This window comes from Theobroma cacao, chromosome 5, assembly GCF_053813885.1.
Source record: "Theobroma cacao isolate CCN51 chromosome 5, ASM5381388v1, whole genome shotgun sequence".
NCBI lineage: Eukaryota > Viridiplantae > Streptophyta > Magnoliopsida > Malvales > Malvaceae > Theobroma > Theobroma cacao.
The window spans coordinates 42,893,771-42,910,504 of NC_142643.1; the positions used below are offsets into that span (position 1 = coordinate 42,893,771).

Sequence of the window (16,734 nt, forward strand, 5' to 3'; positions counted from 1 at the left end):
TCGATCCAAAATTTAGAGGATATACACAAATTATTTCATATGTTTATAAATAAATAAATATAAATATATTAGATTCAATTCAAATTTTATAAGATATATAGGAATTATTTTGTATTTATTAATATGTTTATAAATAGATATACAGTTTAGATTAAATCCAAACTTTATAGGATATACACAAATTATTTCGTATTTATTGATATGTTTAATTGGATATATATTTAGATTGCGTCCTAATTTTGTAAGATATGTACAAATTATGTAGTATGTGTTATTACTTTGCCTTACGCGTGAAGACTTATTACTTTAGTTATTTTAAATAATAGCACTTTTGAAGTATAAATAACTAAAATTTCGTAATATCAATCTACAAATTATTGAACATTATTAGAATTAAAGAAATATTTTTAATGGCAGTCATTCAAAGCGAGTAGATTTCTTGTATACAAATTGGATAAAGGGTATTAATATTTATACTAAAAATATTTTTAATGATAGTAATTCAATATAATTAAAATTCTTATTTACAAATTGGAAAATTTTTATTAATATTTATAATAAAAATATTCAAAATAAAAACTTATAAATATTAATTATTTGAAAATAATTAAAAATGACAATATGTAAAAAATATTTAAAATAACTTATAACAATTTAAAATATAATGCAAAAAATGCTTGTTTTTGTCAATTAAAATGTTCTTAATATTTGTAATTAATATATATTAAGTTATGATTTGTGCGTTGCACAAAGATTAAATATAAGACACTCACGCATGCAACCTATGCAAAACTCATACCACTTTCAGATCCTTTTGAGAAATGCTTTCCAAACATCTTCTAAAACCAACACGTCATTAAACAAGAAGCTCATTGAGACTAAAAGTAAGTTATATATATATATATATATGTATGTGTGTGTATTAACATTGTCATATTCTAAAATTTTGACTAATATTTCATCATTTTTAAAAAAGCAAAATAGTAAAAAGGCAAAAGGGTCAATGAGTATGATTTAAAAAAAAAAAATGGTTTTCAAGTAGGATGTGATATGCCGCCCACCTTATTTAGAGCAATCAAGTAGATGTGTTAAAAAATTAATGTGTGTATCATTATCCATTGCCACCCACGGCACCACCGTGGGCGGACCAATGTTCAGGAAAGTGGTGTCACATGACACCGCTCAATTAAAAAAAAATATTTATTATATTATATTTTTAGAATTTTATATATTTAATAATATTATAAACTTATTAATTTTTTTGTAATTTTGTAGAAAATGAGATCAAAAGGTAGATTTTATTAAAAATATTTATATATTAATAATATTTAAATATTCTTGTAAAAAATATTTAAATATTATCAAAAAATAATTTATATATTAATATTTAAATTCTACATGAAAAGATAAAAAAATTTATTTTTATAATTTAAGATTTTATTAAAAAAATTAAAACCTAAACTACTCTCCCTCTTTAAAATTCAAATTTTACTCTTAACACCTATAATGACGTTTCTCTTCTCGATCTTTAGTTGTGTTTTTCATTCTATCAAAACAACTTAACTAAGTTTCAATTGTAAGTAATTTTCAATTCAAGTTAAGTTTTTAAATATTTAATGTCTAAATAATTTTTTATTAATTTGATAGTTTGAATTTATAATTTTAAAACACAAATTACACAATCGAATGAGTGACGAGTGAATGAATGATTGCTTAGTAATATTTATTGAAAAAAAAATATTTGATGGTGCTTATATTGATATTATTATACAACGTTTTCAAAATATAAGCCTTAAACTAATGAGTAAGGAAAACGTTTTCAAAATATGAAAAATCGTAATGTACAATTATAATTTTTTAAAATATTTTTACTTTTGAAGTATTAAATAAATGTATTGAATTTATATTTTTTTAATTTAATGTTAAAGCTTCTACTTTATAAATTTTAACATATTAATTTTTAATTATCATTTTAATTATGACACAATTCAAAAAAATTTCTAAATCCATATTTTAGCACCACCTACCAAGTGTCTTAAATAACAAACAAAATATATGCATTTTCTCTTTTTACTTGGTTATAATTTCACATGTAGGAACAATTCAAGTTTCAATTAATGGAAAGCTTTACATGTTGGGAAAACCATATACAAGTGCCTAATAGGTAATTATGATTTAATTTTTTTTTTTTCATATGAAGGGGTTTCGAGTTAGCACATTGTACAAGGTATTGAGTAGTCAATGTAGCTATTGAAAAAAAATTAATTTCAATACACTCCCTTCAGCTCTCCATTTTCTATATGCATTTTTCAGCCCTCAAGGAAGAGAGCTCGAGTGATCTAACTAGAGTGCCAGGTAGGATTCGGTGGAAGTGGGACCCACGCGTCTGTACATCTAGAAATAAAAAATAATATATTTTTTTTAATTGGAGTTTAACCAGATGATGGCCCTCCAGCTCAGACCAAAGATCCTCAGACATGCCCTCCCTTGGCTGCAATCTGCGGCGGACATTCAGCTATCTGGACGGGACCCGCCTCCCCCAATTTATCGTCTCCTTATATATTTATCTTTCTCATGCGACATAATATATAATATATGTATATAAAAGAATAATTACTTATTACTAGATCACTTGATTTACCTTGTTTTAATTCTTTTTTATTTAAATACATGTGTAATGTTTTATTATATTAAAGAGGTGATAAAGTATATTTTGCAAAAAAGATAAATTATCAAGTAAATTTGAAATATCTTTATCACATAAATATAAATAATCCATTTATTTAAAACTGATTTGTTATAAGTTAAAGGTTAATCTTAAAATTTAATATAACATTAAAATATGTTGTTTTTTCTTGTTATTATTTTTTTGTGATAAAATTTTTATGCTTACGTATAAGTGATTTGACACGAGTTAAACATATTAAATAGATTTTTTATTTTTAAGAAAGATTCATTAGTTCGTGATACGTCACTACTTCATGATATGTAACAACATATCGGCAAGCTTAAATTCTCAAAATCCCTTGATGACAGAAACACCCTTGTCTAGCTCTATCCTTGTCTCGCCAACCTGCGTCTAAAAGGGAACGCCACCAAGGGTAAACCGACATTTCACAAGATTTCAGACAGGGAAAGCCGAGGTTTCCAGTTTCCGCCACCCAAATAAAAAGACAAAAGAGAATGTTTAACCTTTCTCATCTGCAAACGAATCTAATCACACCCCTAAAATCCTAACAATAATCACCGTCAACCACTCATCAAAGACCGGGGCCCGCGAAATTTAACGTCCATGATTAAAAATTTCGCTACAACACATCGCACTCAATAACCTGCGTCCACGTTTCTCTAGCTTCTTCCCTTTCCAATTCCGAAACAGACCTGTTTCTCTCTTTAATTTCTGCTGCATTTTGTCTCGATTTTTTTTTCGTCTCTTAAAGGCCACTGAAGAAAAGCCTGAAACCCTAAAAAAAAGACCTGGTTTTGTTAAAAACCAGGTCTTAATAATTATATAATAATCATTAGTTTTAATCTTAATTAATCACATTTCATAGTATTAGATCTCTTTATAATCTCCTTTTAGCTTTCTGAAATTCCATTTTGCTTTTGAAAATCTTCAATTTTGGTCTCTTCTCTTTGAAGCTTCGTTGAGCTTGTTCATCTTTCCACTATGAACGACCTTCTAACGGTAACATTTTGATGCTTTGTTTTTATGTTTTTGTTTTATTTTTCGATTTTTGGTTATTATTTTTTTGGGCGTTTGTTTGTTTCTGTTGCTTCTTGTTTGGATCTAAGGATTGTTGATTACGATATCAACATTTTGGAATTGGATCGTGATTAACAAAGGAAAAAAATAATATTTGAGGATTTTAATATTGTTGTTTTTGTTTGGATGCTGTGAAAATGGAGGACAATTGGAATTGAAAATTTTGAATGCTGAATCTTATTGTTTAGCATACTAGTGAGCTGAAGTTAGAAAAGAAAAAGGCTCAAAATCGAAAATGCTGAAACTAAGCAGGAAACGGATCAATTTAGATCTTTTTTTTTTTTTAAAAAGAAGTTACTTAATTAATTGTAGGAGATGAAGACTAGAACCTATAGCTTAAGCTTGTCAGCGTAAACTATTTTACATTCATTTTTTTTTAAACTAAGGACGAACGTTTTCTATATTATAATTTCTTTGGGGGGGGGGGGGGGTGTCAATTGACATTTGCTTTTAGTTATAATGAGGATATTTTAAGATTGTTATCTTTGTGAATTTTTGGTTGCTTACAATGACGAATGACCTTATCCTTCTTCAATTTTGCTTACTAATAGTGTCATGGCTTGGTTGAATTCAATTGTGATTACTGGCTTCATATTTGTTGCAGGAGTCATTTGAGATCCCTCGAGGTCAAGGATCCCGAGGTGGAGATATTGAGCTAGGAGCTCAAATGAATTCTGGAGAACTCGGCCTTCAAAATTTCTTTAAAAAGGTGCTCTAGACTTCCTTGTAGATTTGTTCTTTGTAAGCTAGGCAGAAGTACAAGCAATACAGTTTCAAATTCTATTTCTTCCTTTTGTGTTTCATCTCTTAATATTTATTCTCAATTCTTTGCTGTAGTATAATCCAGCTTAATTCACTGCTCTCATACTATGTTTTTTGTCTTTGCCAGGTTCAAGACATAGATAAACAATATGAGAAGCTGGATAAGCTACTCAAAAAGCTTCAGGTATCTGATTTAAAATCTTTTGCTCTTCCTTGTATTATGGAAGTGTATTGTTGGTTGCTGTCTTGAGTGTTTTGTTGAGTATGCGCTTAATTTTAGGATCCTACTGTCTCTCTCTAGCCATAAGACCTAAAGCGTGAGATTATGAAGGAATCTTTTCTATGTTGTTGAATTCCTGTGTAATTTTGTTAAGTTTTTCCATTTCTTGTTTCATGAATTAATGCCCAAGATAACTGAACATAGGTTGATACTTAAGAGTTGAAGCTTGCCTACATAATTGCAGGGATGATTCGTGAGTGAGGAATCCTGTAAACAACTCCATTGAATATTGATTAAGATGTTCTGCTGATGTCATTTTCATTTGAATCTTGCGTGCAGGATGCACATGAGGAATCCAAGGCAGTGACTAAGGCTCCAGCCATGAAATGTAAGCAATAGCCTGTTGTATGTTTTTCTTACATTCATAGTTTCAATAAAGCTGCAGAAATAAAAAAAAAAAAAACACATGACAAGGCCTGTACTTGTATTGTTTCTTTACATCACTTTGCTATTAAGAATATGATAAACGCTTATTCTTCATGCAAATGAATTTTGGTTAAATTGTTTTGAATTTAATGCTCATGATGGATGCTATTATCATCTGTAGCTATCAAACAGCGGATGGAGAAAGATGTCGATGAGGTTGGAAAAATTTCTCGTTTTATAAAGGCTAAAATTGAGGAATTGGACAAAGAGGTAAGGCTACTTACTACATTTATTTTGGCTATTTGCTGTCCATAGAGTGCTCATTTCATTATCTTGATGTTGGACAGAATTTAGCCAACAGGCAGAAGCCTGGATGTGGAAAAGGAACAGGTGTAGACCGGTCAAGGACAGCAACAACTCTGTAACCTTCCTTTGTTTTTTTTTTTCATATCCCTTTTTAGTATATGATCTAAGCTGTTATGATTATTAGTATTGTGGATTTGAAACATGCTTAGCAGAATTCAGTTTATTTTATATTTCTTGTGGTGAAAAGTTTATAGTTTGACAAAATCTAACACAGGATTAACATGGCTGCTACCTTCTTGTTGATTCTTCAAACGAAATTATTGGTTCTATTTTATTTCTTGCAATGTGAATGACTGGTGGTAATGTAAAAACTAATTTCTTTTTTATTTTGTTAAATTAACTAGAAATAAGAAACCAAAAACTAAATTTTATTTATATTCATTGCTAAAGTTGCAATGTTCAAGCTTTCTGTAATATTGAAACTTGTGTTGTTAGCGTATTGTCAAAAAGCATTTTTTATATCTGACGTGCAAGGGCATAAGGAGCAAATGTAGGCTTCAAGTTAAGGAAGCTTGTTTTTGTACTATGTTTTATGATAGATTACATTGGTCGTGGTGTTTAAACTAGTCAGTAATTTTGGTTCATTATTAGGGCAGTATTGGAAAGAGCAGTGATTGTTTCTTAACTCATAGTTTTGTGTCATCCAATATATTAATGATTACAAAGCACTACCCCTCCCACCCCAGCCCCCAAAGAAAAAATAAAGGTTAAGAATGATCTTAAAATTATGTGGCCAATTTTGTTTCCACCTTTATTGAAATGCTTTTTATGGGCTTGATGGGATTTTATCATATTTTGCAACTGTTTCTGTAACAGTCATCCTTTTGTTGCAGTGCGATTAAAAAGAAGTTGAAAGACAAAATGGCTGAGTTTCAGGTAGGTCAGATATAGATATATTGGGATGTAGTTATTTGCTCAGCCAGTACTCTCCTTTCTTCTTAACCTTACACTGTTCTTTGTGTTAACTATCACAGACTCTGAGGGAAACCATCCATCAGGAGTATCGGGAGGTTGTTGAGAGACGTGTTTTCACAGGTTAAGATGCTCACCTGTTACTTAATAGCTACAATATTGCATGATATGTAGCTAATATTTTATCCTTACTTATTGTTATGATTTTCAGTGACGGGCACAAGACCAGATGAAGAGGTATGATTTAATTCATTTTTGATATTGAGTAATTCTCTATCCTGGTTAGCACATATCTGATTGTTCAACAATGTACAGACAATTGAAAAGCTGATTGATACTGGAGATAGTGAACAAATATTCCAGAAAGCAATTCAGGAGCAGGGACGAGGCCGGGTTTGTCTGAAACTTCCTTCTTCTTTCTCCCCTTAAACTAGTAACTTTTTCTTACTTCCCTTGTTCAATTTCAGGAAACTAATATTTTTCTTTCATCCTTTAAACCTTCTTTGCTTTGTAGAGTTTCTTGGAAGGATATGATATAAACTATTTAGAGTTTTAAAATTAAACTTTCATTTGAAAGCTTGAGGACTGGTTCTCAGCATTCTCTTGTATCCCATCTTTTAAGCCTGCATTGACACGTAACCTTCTTGTACTCTAGTGGGACTGTAATTGGGTGGAAGAGAAGTGATTAGAAATTGGTTATGGCTAATCTATTGTTTGATGTGTTTGCAGATAATGGACACTGTTTCCGAAATTCAGGAGCGCCATGAAGCAGTGAGAGATTTGGAGAGAAAGCTGCTTGAGTTACAACAGGTACTTAATCAGTTTGTTTGATTGAGGTGCACTGATTTGATTAAAATATAAATCTAGGGCTATTCCTGTACTTCCAAAAAAAACTTGAAGTTTACTCCTCAGCTTCATTGCTTTGGAATGTCGTGGTGAAAAGCATATATACTACCCATACAGACTTTAATTAGTGCTCATTTTATTTTGGTATCTGCATCATGTGTGTGTATACTGAATTATTATGAATTAGGGGCAATTAATCACCAGATCTTTGAATGCTTTGGAGCAAGTGCCTTTTGGAAATGTTTTGAACAAAGAATCATTTCCTTTATGTGCATTTGTGCAATGTGGGCAGATGCATGAAAATACAGATCACCCAATAGGAATGAAATTGCATAACTATTATACCGAGAGGGCGTAATTTTGGAGCACATAATTAAATGTTCCTTATGCAGATATTTTTGGATATGGCGGTGCTGGTTGATGCGCAAGGAGACATGCTTGACAACATAGAATCTCAGGTAATTGAATCAACAATAGAAAAGACATCAATTCCATATCTGACAAGCAGTATGGATATAGTCCTTTTAAACCTTGCAACCAAACAGTTTTCCTCATCATTCCAATTTTCAGGTCTCGAGTGCAGTAGATCACGTGCAGTCAGGCAATACCGCCCTCCAAAAGGCGAAGAAACTACAGAAGAACTCGAGGAAGTGGATGTGCATTGCCATCATCATCCTCCTCCTAATTGTTGTAATTATCGTGGTTGCTGTGATCAAGCCCTGGAGCAGCAACAAAGGTGCTTAGATTGTTGTGTCATTTGTTTTTGTATAAAAGTATATGAATACGGTGAAAATGATCCTTCTTTCGGCTGTTCCTGTTAATAACTCGAGGTCTATGCTACAAAACCCCCATATCTCGCGTCTGTGTGTGTTGGTTGAATACTGTTATGATTGAAAATTTAATATTCTTTTGATATATTAATATAGTAACTAAAATCATGCCTTGGATGATTGTTTCACTCTCTTGAATCTTCCTTCCAGCAAATGAAACTGTATTTAATTATATTCTTTTGCCTTTTATTATCAAACAAAAAAATTTTGCTAAAGATTTTAGAGAGAGAAAGAGATTGGATAATGAAAAAAGGAAGTTGTCTTTTTATTTTCCATTTTTAATTTTTTTCCTATTGTTTTAATTTAATTAATAAAATAAAATAAAAGAGCAAAAGACTTTTTCTCTCATGCGGCTATGGGAGTTCCTCTTCTTCCTTCGCACCTCCGTCACCTTTTCCTTCTCTCTATAAGATTAAAAATGTGAATATAAATTTCATATTAATAAATCAATGATTATTAAATTTCATATGAATAACTTCTGTTTTTATAAACTATTAAACTTTTAATTTTATTTAATAAAATTATAAAAAAAATTATTTTAAAATACGAATAAATAAACTAACTTTAAATAGAATATATTTTGATAATTTTATGAGACAAAATCAATAGTTTAACTTGCGTGAGGATAAATGTTATTCATCAAAATGTTACTTGAGAAAAAAAATTATGAATTTATAAATAATATACATATCTATGCAAGTAATGTAAATCTAGTATGGAGTTTTAGTATAAAATTAAACTGTTGCATGAAATGTTAAATTATGAATTTATTTAGTTTAATCAGCAGAGGGCCCCCTTGGCCTGAGTGGCGCAGAGGAAAATGACCCTCTGTCATAGTCTTTGGTATGTTTTTTGTCTGCCAATGATATTGGTTTTTGCCTCTAATTCTTCAATATTCGTTTGTTTGCTTAAGAGTTGTTGATACTGAGCAAGAACAAACAGAGGACCATGTAAACTTGCTCAAGCATTGATCAAAGCAACATAATTTGGCTGGATAATAATGACTGACCAGACAAAAAGTTGAAGTATAAGCCTTCCTTTTAACAACTTTTCCCTTAATTACCAAACAAGCAAAAAAAATTTACTAAAGATCACATATGGTAAAAAGAATCGTCATAACAAAACTATCCCTTTGACATCCTTTCTCTATGCAAATTTACACTCTTTTAACAGGAAAAAAAAAAAGAAAAGGCAGTTCATGAGGCACAACAAGCAAAATTGCACCACCTTAAAGATATTACAGCACTGAGTTTTAGCTTCTCTCCCAATGCTACAAGCCAATCTAATGACTAAATGTCTTCAGCTCTGAAGGAGATGAGAGGCATTTTTATGGCTCAGGCCGTAATTCATCACTGCATCAAATCTTTCCACTGTATGTTAGAAAACTTTGATGTATAAGGCATATAACTAACTCTTTGGTTTCTGTGACTGGAGAGTTACTTGATTCTACTCAGGAATAAAAAATTGACTACTTATTGATCTCAAAAGATTAGACGGGAACCGTGAAATAAAAGAATGGCTTTGGCTGTTTACCCTCGTGTCCCAAAATTTTTCGCCCGAGAAGAATTTACTGGAAACTGAATCCCACCGGTTGATGATATAAAGAGGAAAATGTATCATCTGTTAATCCGATTAGTCATCAGGATCCCATTCTTCATCATTATCAATCTGTGAAGTTAAGCTACTAGTGACATCAGCACCATCGGATTCTAGCTGTTCAACCACATCATTGTCATCTTCTGCTGATTCAGTGTCATCATATTGAACCCCTTCAGCTCCAGCTGACTGCATCCATTTGGGGCACTCCTCTTCACCTCCATACAAGAAACCGCCATCTTTGTCTTTTGTTTGTTTTGTGATTTCAACAGATGAAATTCTACAAGAGCATTCAGGAAGCGGGTGCGATAGAAATGAGGTTGGCTTTGCCAACAGCGATAGCCTGATAAGGCCATCTTCACTCAAACTTCTGTTGAGATGCTCCTTAGCTGATAGTGTCCAATTACGCTTGGGATGGTACATATCATCACGGGTACTTTTGAAAAGTGCAGCAATAATTTTCCTGTTCGACAAAATAAAATAGATGGTGTTAGACATAAATATAAAGAGAAGTAATTTTATTCAAAGAAAGCTTGCATCTGGTGGCAGGCCAACCACCCGACAAAAGGAAAGGGAAACAAAACTGAAACAGGAAGTTGATTCTAAAGTGAGGCCATTTACAAGTTGAATGGCACTTAAAAAAAATAAGGCAGCATTTTCGGATTTTTACAGGAAAACAGTCTCGAAAGTATTAAATCAATTTATTGTCAGAAGTTTTACATCCCTCCAGACACATTTCAGGAGGTAAGTATAAGAAAGTTGATATGAAGGCGGCAAGTGGATCTTTCAAATTGCAAAGATGTATAGCGTAATTTGGTTATAACTTAGCAGGGGTTTTTCATTTTCTTTATAAACCATAAAAAGGACAAATTTAGTTTCAATGGTAAATTAAATTACTGTTTTAACCATTTCAAAATTCATGAATTTAGCTTTCTGCGTATCATACCTGTCTGGTCGATATGACCTAGAAGAAGCCCTCTCATACAACCTCTGTCCTATAACTAAGCCTGAGAAATCTGGCCATCCACTACCATCATTGTTAAAACCAGGAAAGAATGCATCTGCTTCCACAGAGACTATATAATCAAGGGCATCCCAAAGTAACCTGTGAGCTTTCATCCTAAGATCCATAGGTGAAGGGCCTGGTTCTTTGTCGCTCTCAGTAATCCAACCATACCAGCCTTCTTTTTCATGTTGATATATAGGCCTATCAGGAGGTGGAGGAAGGGGCCGTGGCCGTGGACCAGCCTTGTTCCACTCTTCTTTAAGTTGTTCCTCACTTTTTGGATGAGGTATTTGAAAAGTATCTGGAGGAAGAGGTGCTTCAGGACCAATCAATTCCAACAACTCCGTCTTGCTGCACAACGAAGTGAGATCCACTAGGTTTGCAAACATAGCACGTAGGGGGATCAGAAGACGTTGACCGCCAAAAGTTTCAGAGCCTGCCAGGTATATAATTGTTTTAGAAGGATAGCCCATTGCCCGAAGGAGAAGTCCAACCTGCAAAAATTCGGGAATAAACATATATAAGTGAAGCGCAACCATCCAATACTGTTGTCATTAAAACATCCTTATGTCTTCTTGATGGAGAACTACCGTAGGCCCTCATTAGGCCTTATTTTTAATAGGGTTACATTGGAATTTCCAATTCACATTAGGGTATTATCTTATGTATTGTAACCATAACTACTTTAGTTTGGTAATCTTATAAAGGCTCTGGATCATTGGAATCAACTCAGATTCTGTGTCTCCAAGTTGTTCTTTATTCCCCCCTCTGCCCTCTCATTTCCTCCCGCTATTTCCCATCTCTTTCCGTCTTCTTTTTGTCTACATTCTATTTCTCCTCCTTTTTTTGCATTACTTTTAATATACTGAATATGTATGTGATTCCTAGGCTGTTGCAACATGTGCTAAAAAAGCATAAAGTAGCAAGTTGTTATTTAAATTACAAGCAATTAGCATTTTTCCTTTTAAAATCCATTTCCCTCATTTTGAGTATTGCATAGCTTAGATTAACTAATTAGATCCTGGTAAGATAGCTTTCTTAAGAGATCGCTCCGCTACACACCATTCTTCCCAAACAAATTAGAATTCAGAACCAATAAAAGTATGCTTGCAAATCCACCTTTTATTGTAGTCCACTCCCATAATGAGAGGTTGGTGAAATTTTAAAACTCAACAATTAGGATATATAAACTTTGATATATAAATTTCAATCAGCACAACTTGCAACAAGGAAATTGTTGGGACTATGAAGGAATTATGCACAAATAAACAAATAGAGAGCAAAAGAAAACTTTCAAAAACATTATCACCCCCTGCTCTGCAATGGTGAATTTTGTTTGTAACATACCTCTTCAGGCATGAGAGGACATGAACCATTTTCTCTACGCAAGTGTGAGTCAACGCTTAGTTCTTCATTAATGATCCCTTGCTTGATCATCTGATCCCTTCGGTATTGTATAAGTTCTGTATGAACATCCTACAAGAAGCACCAAATTCCAAGATAGAGTATAGAAAATCACATAGAACTGGACGAACATGTAGATTGAATTCCTTTTTTTTTTTTGTTTATTTTACAAATTCTTCAAAAGAATGAAAGAACGTCAAATGTTGAATTTGTTTTAGACTAGAGAAAATAAATGAAAAGGGGGATAAAGAAAATATGCAACTTAAGCTAGATGAAGGATACAAGAGGCAAAAGGCATAAACAGCTTACCTGGAAAAGTTCAGCACAGCCATGATATGCCAGGGTGTCCCTTACTAGACCAGGATGATATGCTAGGAAAGGTTGTCCCCAGGCTTGTAGCCTGCAGGAAGATTAGAAAGCTCATATTCATCAAATGTAGGCATGTAATAGTTGTGTACGTATAGTTGCAGACACATCAACAAAAAATAAGAAGCATAGGGAATCGAATAAATCTTGATTGAGCAATGGATTACTTCTATATATTTTACACTCATGCTCCAGTGTGTTAAACTGTAGCAGAAAGTCAAATGGAACTTATACCTCTCAACCATCTGGCGGCCAAGGATCTGAATTTCAGGACGAAACTGGAGTGCATGGAAGGTAACTCTGCATCTAAGCCTCTGAAACTCGGACATACTGGGTGGAAGAATCGACTGAAAGGTGTATGGTTACTGCTTTAATATTAATCTTATAGTTTTTCATTGATTGAGAAAGTATGCAAATCACAAGAAACAGTAAATACTTTTCAATAAATGAATACGTAACACATAAAAATCATACATGCTTGACCTCCATGCCATAAATGGGCAATAGCCTTATATAACAACAGATGAAAACCGATATGAGTTAACTAGTAACCTTGAATGCTAGAATAAATTAGACTAGAGAGCTAGAAAATCACTGTAACCCAGAAGCAATGAAATTTCCACCAAGCTGAGCAGACAGAGAACTTAAATATGATAAGAAAAATCCTGACAAGAGTGGTCAAATGAATCCAACACAGATTCAGACAACAGACAGAAAAAGATACATCAGATTCACCCGTGAGGTGTGGCATATTTCACCTTACCTAACATGGAAAAACCGTCACGCTTGGTATACTTGCTTATAAACTCAGGAATTTTTCCATACTACAGACGGAGATGCAATCATTACTAAGACTTGTAAGCACGAAAATCATACAAACATAAAAATGATTATCAGACTGTCCGTTAAAACTATTTTGCAACAGCAAACTAAGGCCTGACATGTACAGGCAGAAAAATTAATCTTCCTTTCTCCTTGGAAAAAATCATCACCTGGCAACATAATATTTTTTGCAGAGGGAGGACTTAAGTAGCTTCATAAAAATAATGATAGATCAAAGATGTTTTAATGTGCATGCACACACAAAGAACTAAATAACATTCATAATATTAGAGATATGCATAAACTAACAAATAAGGGCCAATGAAGTGAGAACCATGCCCCTTGAATTTAGAGAGAACAGATAAGTGAATCTTGGAACAATACATGCACTTTGAAAAGCAATTTCTGTAGTTGGAGAGAATATATAGAGGAATCTTGGAAAAAGGACGTCACTTTATCAAACATTTGTTTTTATGCAGTTATGACAATATATTATGTACAATTATAAGGCTTTGAACTACCTGCAGGCACCCTCCATCAGTAATAATCAACCCAACAACCTTGGCTTTCTTCAAGCTTGGCAAAATTTCTTTGACATAAAAACTTGGAGAAGCAGAATTTTTGGGCTTGAAAGTAGGGAACTCATTCTTTCTTCTTGCAGCCTTTAAATACTCAGGCAGGCTTTTCACAATAATTACATCATTTTTAAGTGATGCAATGAACTGCTCCTCATCATAAAGATAGGAAAAGCTTTTGAATTTATAACTGTATAAAAAAGAAAGGGGTAATAATATATCATTTACGGCCCGAAACTGAATTTACAACAAAGACATTAAGAAACTATACCTGATGCCTTTTGAACGTGTACTTTCTTGTATCTCTGGAATTACAAGAGTAGCATTTAGAAGCCTGGATATGGTGACAAGATCACAGATCTAGAAATTTAACAAAAATGTTATGAACGGCCAATAAAGAATAGTAACAAAATGACTTTTAATACACCTAACAGATCATACCGAAGATCTTATCTTCTCGAATCCACCAAAGATTTTTGCATAGATGAAACCATTATTATTATCATTCGGAACTGTTAAAAGAGAGATGATCAATTACTAATTAACAGAGTAAAAGAATTATTTGAAGCTAGTCAAATATCAAGCAACAAGGACAAAACCAAACAACATGTAATGTTTTTGTTTAACTGAATGGTAAACATAAGAAAGATTGATGTTCTGATAAAGCTTATTTAGTAAAAATCAAGAATGCTCTGACTTTTCAGATAGTTCTTTTCAGATTACACATATCATTGAGATCTCAACCTAATTAACTGTTATCATAGAAATCACAAAGCAAATTTTAATCTCAACAACTCCTTAGGATTGCTTGCCCCTGTTATATACCACTTTTGTCACAAATTTAAACTTAAATAAACAAAGGTAAGCCAGCTAGTACTAGGAATAATGTGCATCTCTGATCTTCATCACCAAAGTAAAACTTCTTATAACGCTCAATATGAAGTGCTACAAAGGTATAAGTGCCACAAAGATTGTCCCATTCCCAAGTCCCAATTCATGAAATAGCAGAGTTCCACATTTCAAACAAGAAAAACATAACCTCAAACACACCTCAACCATCAAGAACTGTTAAAAAGAAGAAAAAAAACAAATGATTTCCATTGCTAATAAAAGACATAAATATATTTATGGCTATTCAACTTCATGGGAACACATTTAGCTGTCCTTCACAAACCAAATAATGAAACTTAATTTTCAACTGATTTGGAGATAAGAATCTACAAACTTGAACTAAAGCATTACAAAAGATTGATGCTACTTCCAAGATTAACAGTGCTGTAACATTTTTGAAATTGCAGAAATCATCTATCTTTCAGCTTCTTCTATTGATCGCCAAGTGTTATTCAGATACCATAATGGGGCAATATGATAATTAAGAAAGCTGAAAACATGATCCAATTTAACTGAAGAAAAAAAAGGTGCAACCTACACAACAAGATAAATCTATTTCATTTTAAAACTATATCCATCCAACAAACCTACTTAGTGACATACATGTGCAAATTTAGTTAAATTTTGGCGGTATAAAAGCATAATACATAATTAGGTAGTTTAAGCAAAACCCCTTACCAGGATAGCTGTTTCTTGGGTTTGCATATGGCTGCAAAGACTCCAAAGACCTCACAGAACCCCATAGCCTCTTATTTCTGCCAACCTTTAACATACAAGAAGAAAACAAAGATCATCAAATCAACACATCATACATGGAAACACATAAAGATAAAAAATTTGTAATCCGAATCTGAAAAACTTACCGGTGATCCAATATTAGGAAAATCATGGCTTAAAGCATCTTTAGCGCTATACTGGACTAAATTCATACTTGAAAACTTTGTCATTGAGAGATGAGCCACCAATGATCCCAAAGATAAAGTCAACACAAATAATGCAACCCATTTTATCTTAGATTTGAATACCATCTTAGCTCATCAAAAAATATTACTTTTTGGATGTTGGAGTTAACACCCAATTCTTCCTACACTCCAAAAATAAAATATATATATAAAAATCAAAATCCCCAAAAAAATCACAATGAAGCAAATCAAAGTAAAATAAAATAAAAGACTCTTCCTTTGTTACCTGGAAAGTAATATAAGCTCCCAGTGAAGAGAACCCAGTTTAAAAAATCCACTTCCGACCATAAAAGAACCCAGATTCGTATACAAGATTTAAACCTTTCGCCTTTTCCCTTGATTTCTTTGGCTGGCAAACAGGGAATTGGGAAGTGGGTAGAGTTCAAATCTGGATAGGAAGCAAAGGATTTAAGACAAAATTGTCGAGACCCAGATTAAGATTTAAGATAGATTTGTCTCTTTGGAAAAGGAAAATTAAAAGCAAAACAAAAAAAAAAACTTCTTGTGAATTTTTCTAGGAAAATGACAAAAGAAACTAAGCAACAAAAATAAAAAAGATTAAAGATTGGTAATTGGTATCTATATTATATATGGAAGCTTAAATCTGAATCAAAGGTTTTGGTTAAAGTTTATGTTTTTTGTTTCTGTTCTCGTTTTTTCATATTTTGGTGTGTAAGCGAAGTTTGAACAGAACAGAACAGAACTGATACAAGTGAACTTTGGGATTGCTTTTACTTAAAAAGTACCAACCAAAATCTAAGCTGGAAGACTTTCTTTTGTCTTTTGTTCTGATTTTGTTTTTAATTTTTTTAATAAATTCATTTTTATTGGGAAAAATTTTGATTTGAGGTTATTTGCCTTATCAGGTTTATAAGGAAGAGATTATCTGATTAATATAAGATTAGATAAAACTATTAATTACTAGTATTTTCATAATACTCATATTCCTTGTTTATTAAAACTCTAAAGCAACTCATATATCTT

At 32.4% G+C, this 16,734-nt stretch overlaps 2 protein-coding genes across 3 annotated transcripts; one reads left to right on the forward strand and one right to left on the reverse strand.

The window, feature by feature from the left end:
- Positions 1-3,372: 3,372 nt before the first annotated feature.
- On the forward strand, positions 3,373-8,256 carry LOC18599845 (syntaxin-132). The gene is made up of 13 exons (XM_018121559.2): positions 3,373-3,688; positions 4,371-4,475; positions 4,656-4,712; positions 5,088-5,136; positions 5,356-5,444; positions 5,522-5,595; positions 6,374-6,416; positions 6,515-6,575; positions 6,664-6,689; positions 6,768-6,845; positions 7,182-7,262; positions 7,691-7,756; positions 7,869-8,256. Exons 1-13 carry the CDS (start codon positions 3,671-3,673, stop codon positions 8,040-8,042), a joined length of 921 nt encoding a protein of 306 aa, XP_017977048.2. The 5' UTR covers positions 3,373-3,670; the 3' UTR covers positions 8,043-8,256.
- Positions 8,257-9,240: 984 nt separating this feature from the next.
- On the reverse strand, positions 9,241-16,450 carry EDA30 (O-fucosyltransferase family protein). 2 transcript variants are annotated; one of them, XR_016026420.1, is made up of 12 exons: positions 15,977-16,450; positions 15,652-15,872; positions 15,467-15,551; positions 14,339-14,409; positions 14,169-14,257; positions 13,844-14,087; positions 12,735-12,847; positions 12,444-12,534; positions 12,078-12,206; positions 10,671-11,224; positions 9,662-10,187; positions 9,241-9,498 (listed from the first exon to the last, which is right to left on the reverse strand). XR_016026420.1 is itself a non-coding variant. In XM_018122208.2 (11 exons), exons 2-11 carry the CDS (start codon positions 15,814-15,816, stop codon positions 9,761-9,763), a joined length of 1,968 nt encoding a protein of 655 aa, XP_017977697.2. In that variant the 5' UTR covers positions 15,817-15,872; positions 15,977-16,449; the 3' UTR covers positions 9,241-9,760. The 2 variants fall into 2 exon arrangements, 1 of the variants encoding a protein (XP_017977697.2); XM_018122208.2 differs by having other exon boundaries at positions 9,241-10,187; positions 15,977-16,449.
- Between the last annotated feature and the right edge of the window lie 284 nt (positions 16,451-16,734).

What these genes read in the sequence shown, in the direction of transcription:
- EDA30 (XM_018122208.2), bottom strand. Translation starts at nt 15,816, where the DNA reads ATGGTATTCAAATCTAAGATAAAATGGGTTGCATTATTTGTGTTGACT. An exon ending in TCGAGAAGATAAGATCTTCG is followed by an intron (nt 14,258 to 14,338) that starts GTATGATCTGTT and finishes TTAAATTTCTAG; the next exon opens with ATCTGTGATCTTGTCACCAT. An exon ending in AGGTCATATCGACCAGACAG is followed by an intron (nt 10,188 to 10,670) that starts GTATGATACGCA and finishes TTTGTCGAACAG; the next exon opens with GAAAATTATTGCTGCACTTT.
- LOC18599845 (XM_018121559.2), top strand. An exon ending in TCAAGGACAGCAACAACTCT is followed by an intron (nt 5,596 to 6,373) that starts GTAACCTTCCTT and finishes CTTTTGTTGCAG; the next exon opens with TGCGATTAAAAAGAAGTTGA. An exon ending in TGAGAGACGTGTTTTCACAG is followed by an intron (nt 6,576 to 6,663) that starts GTTAAGATGCTC and finishes TATGATTTTCAG; the next exon opens with TGACGGGCACAAGACCAGAT.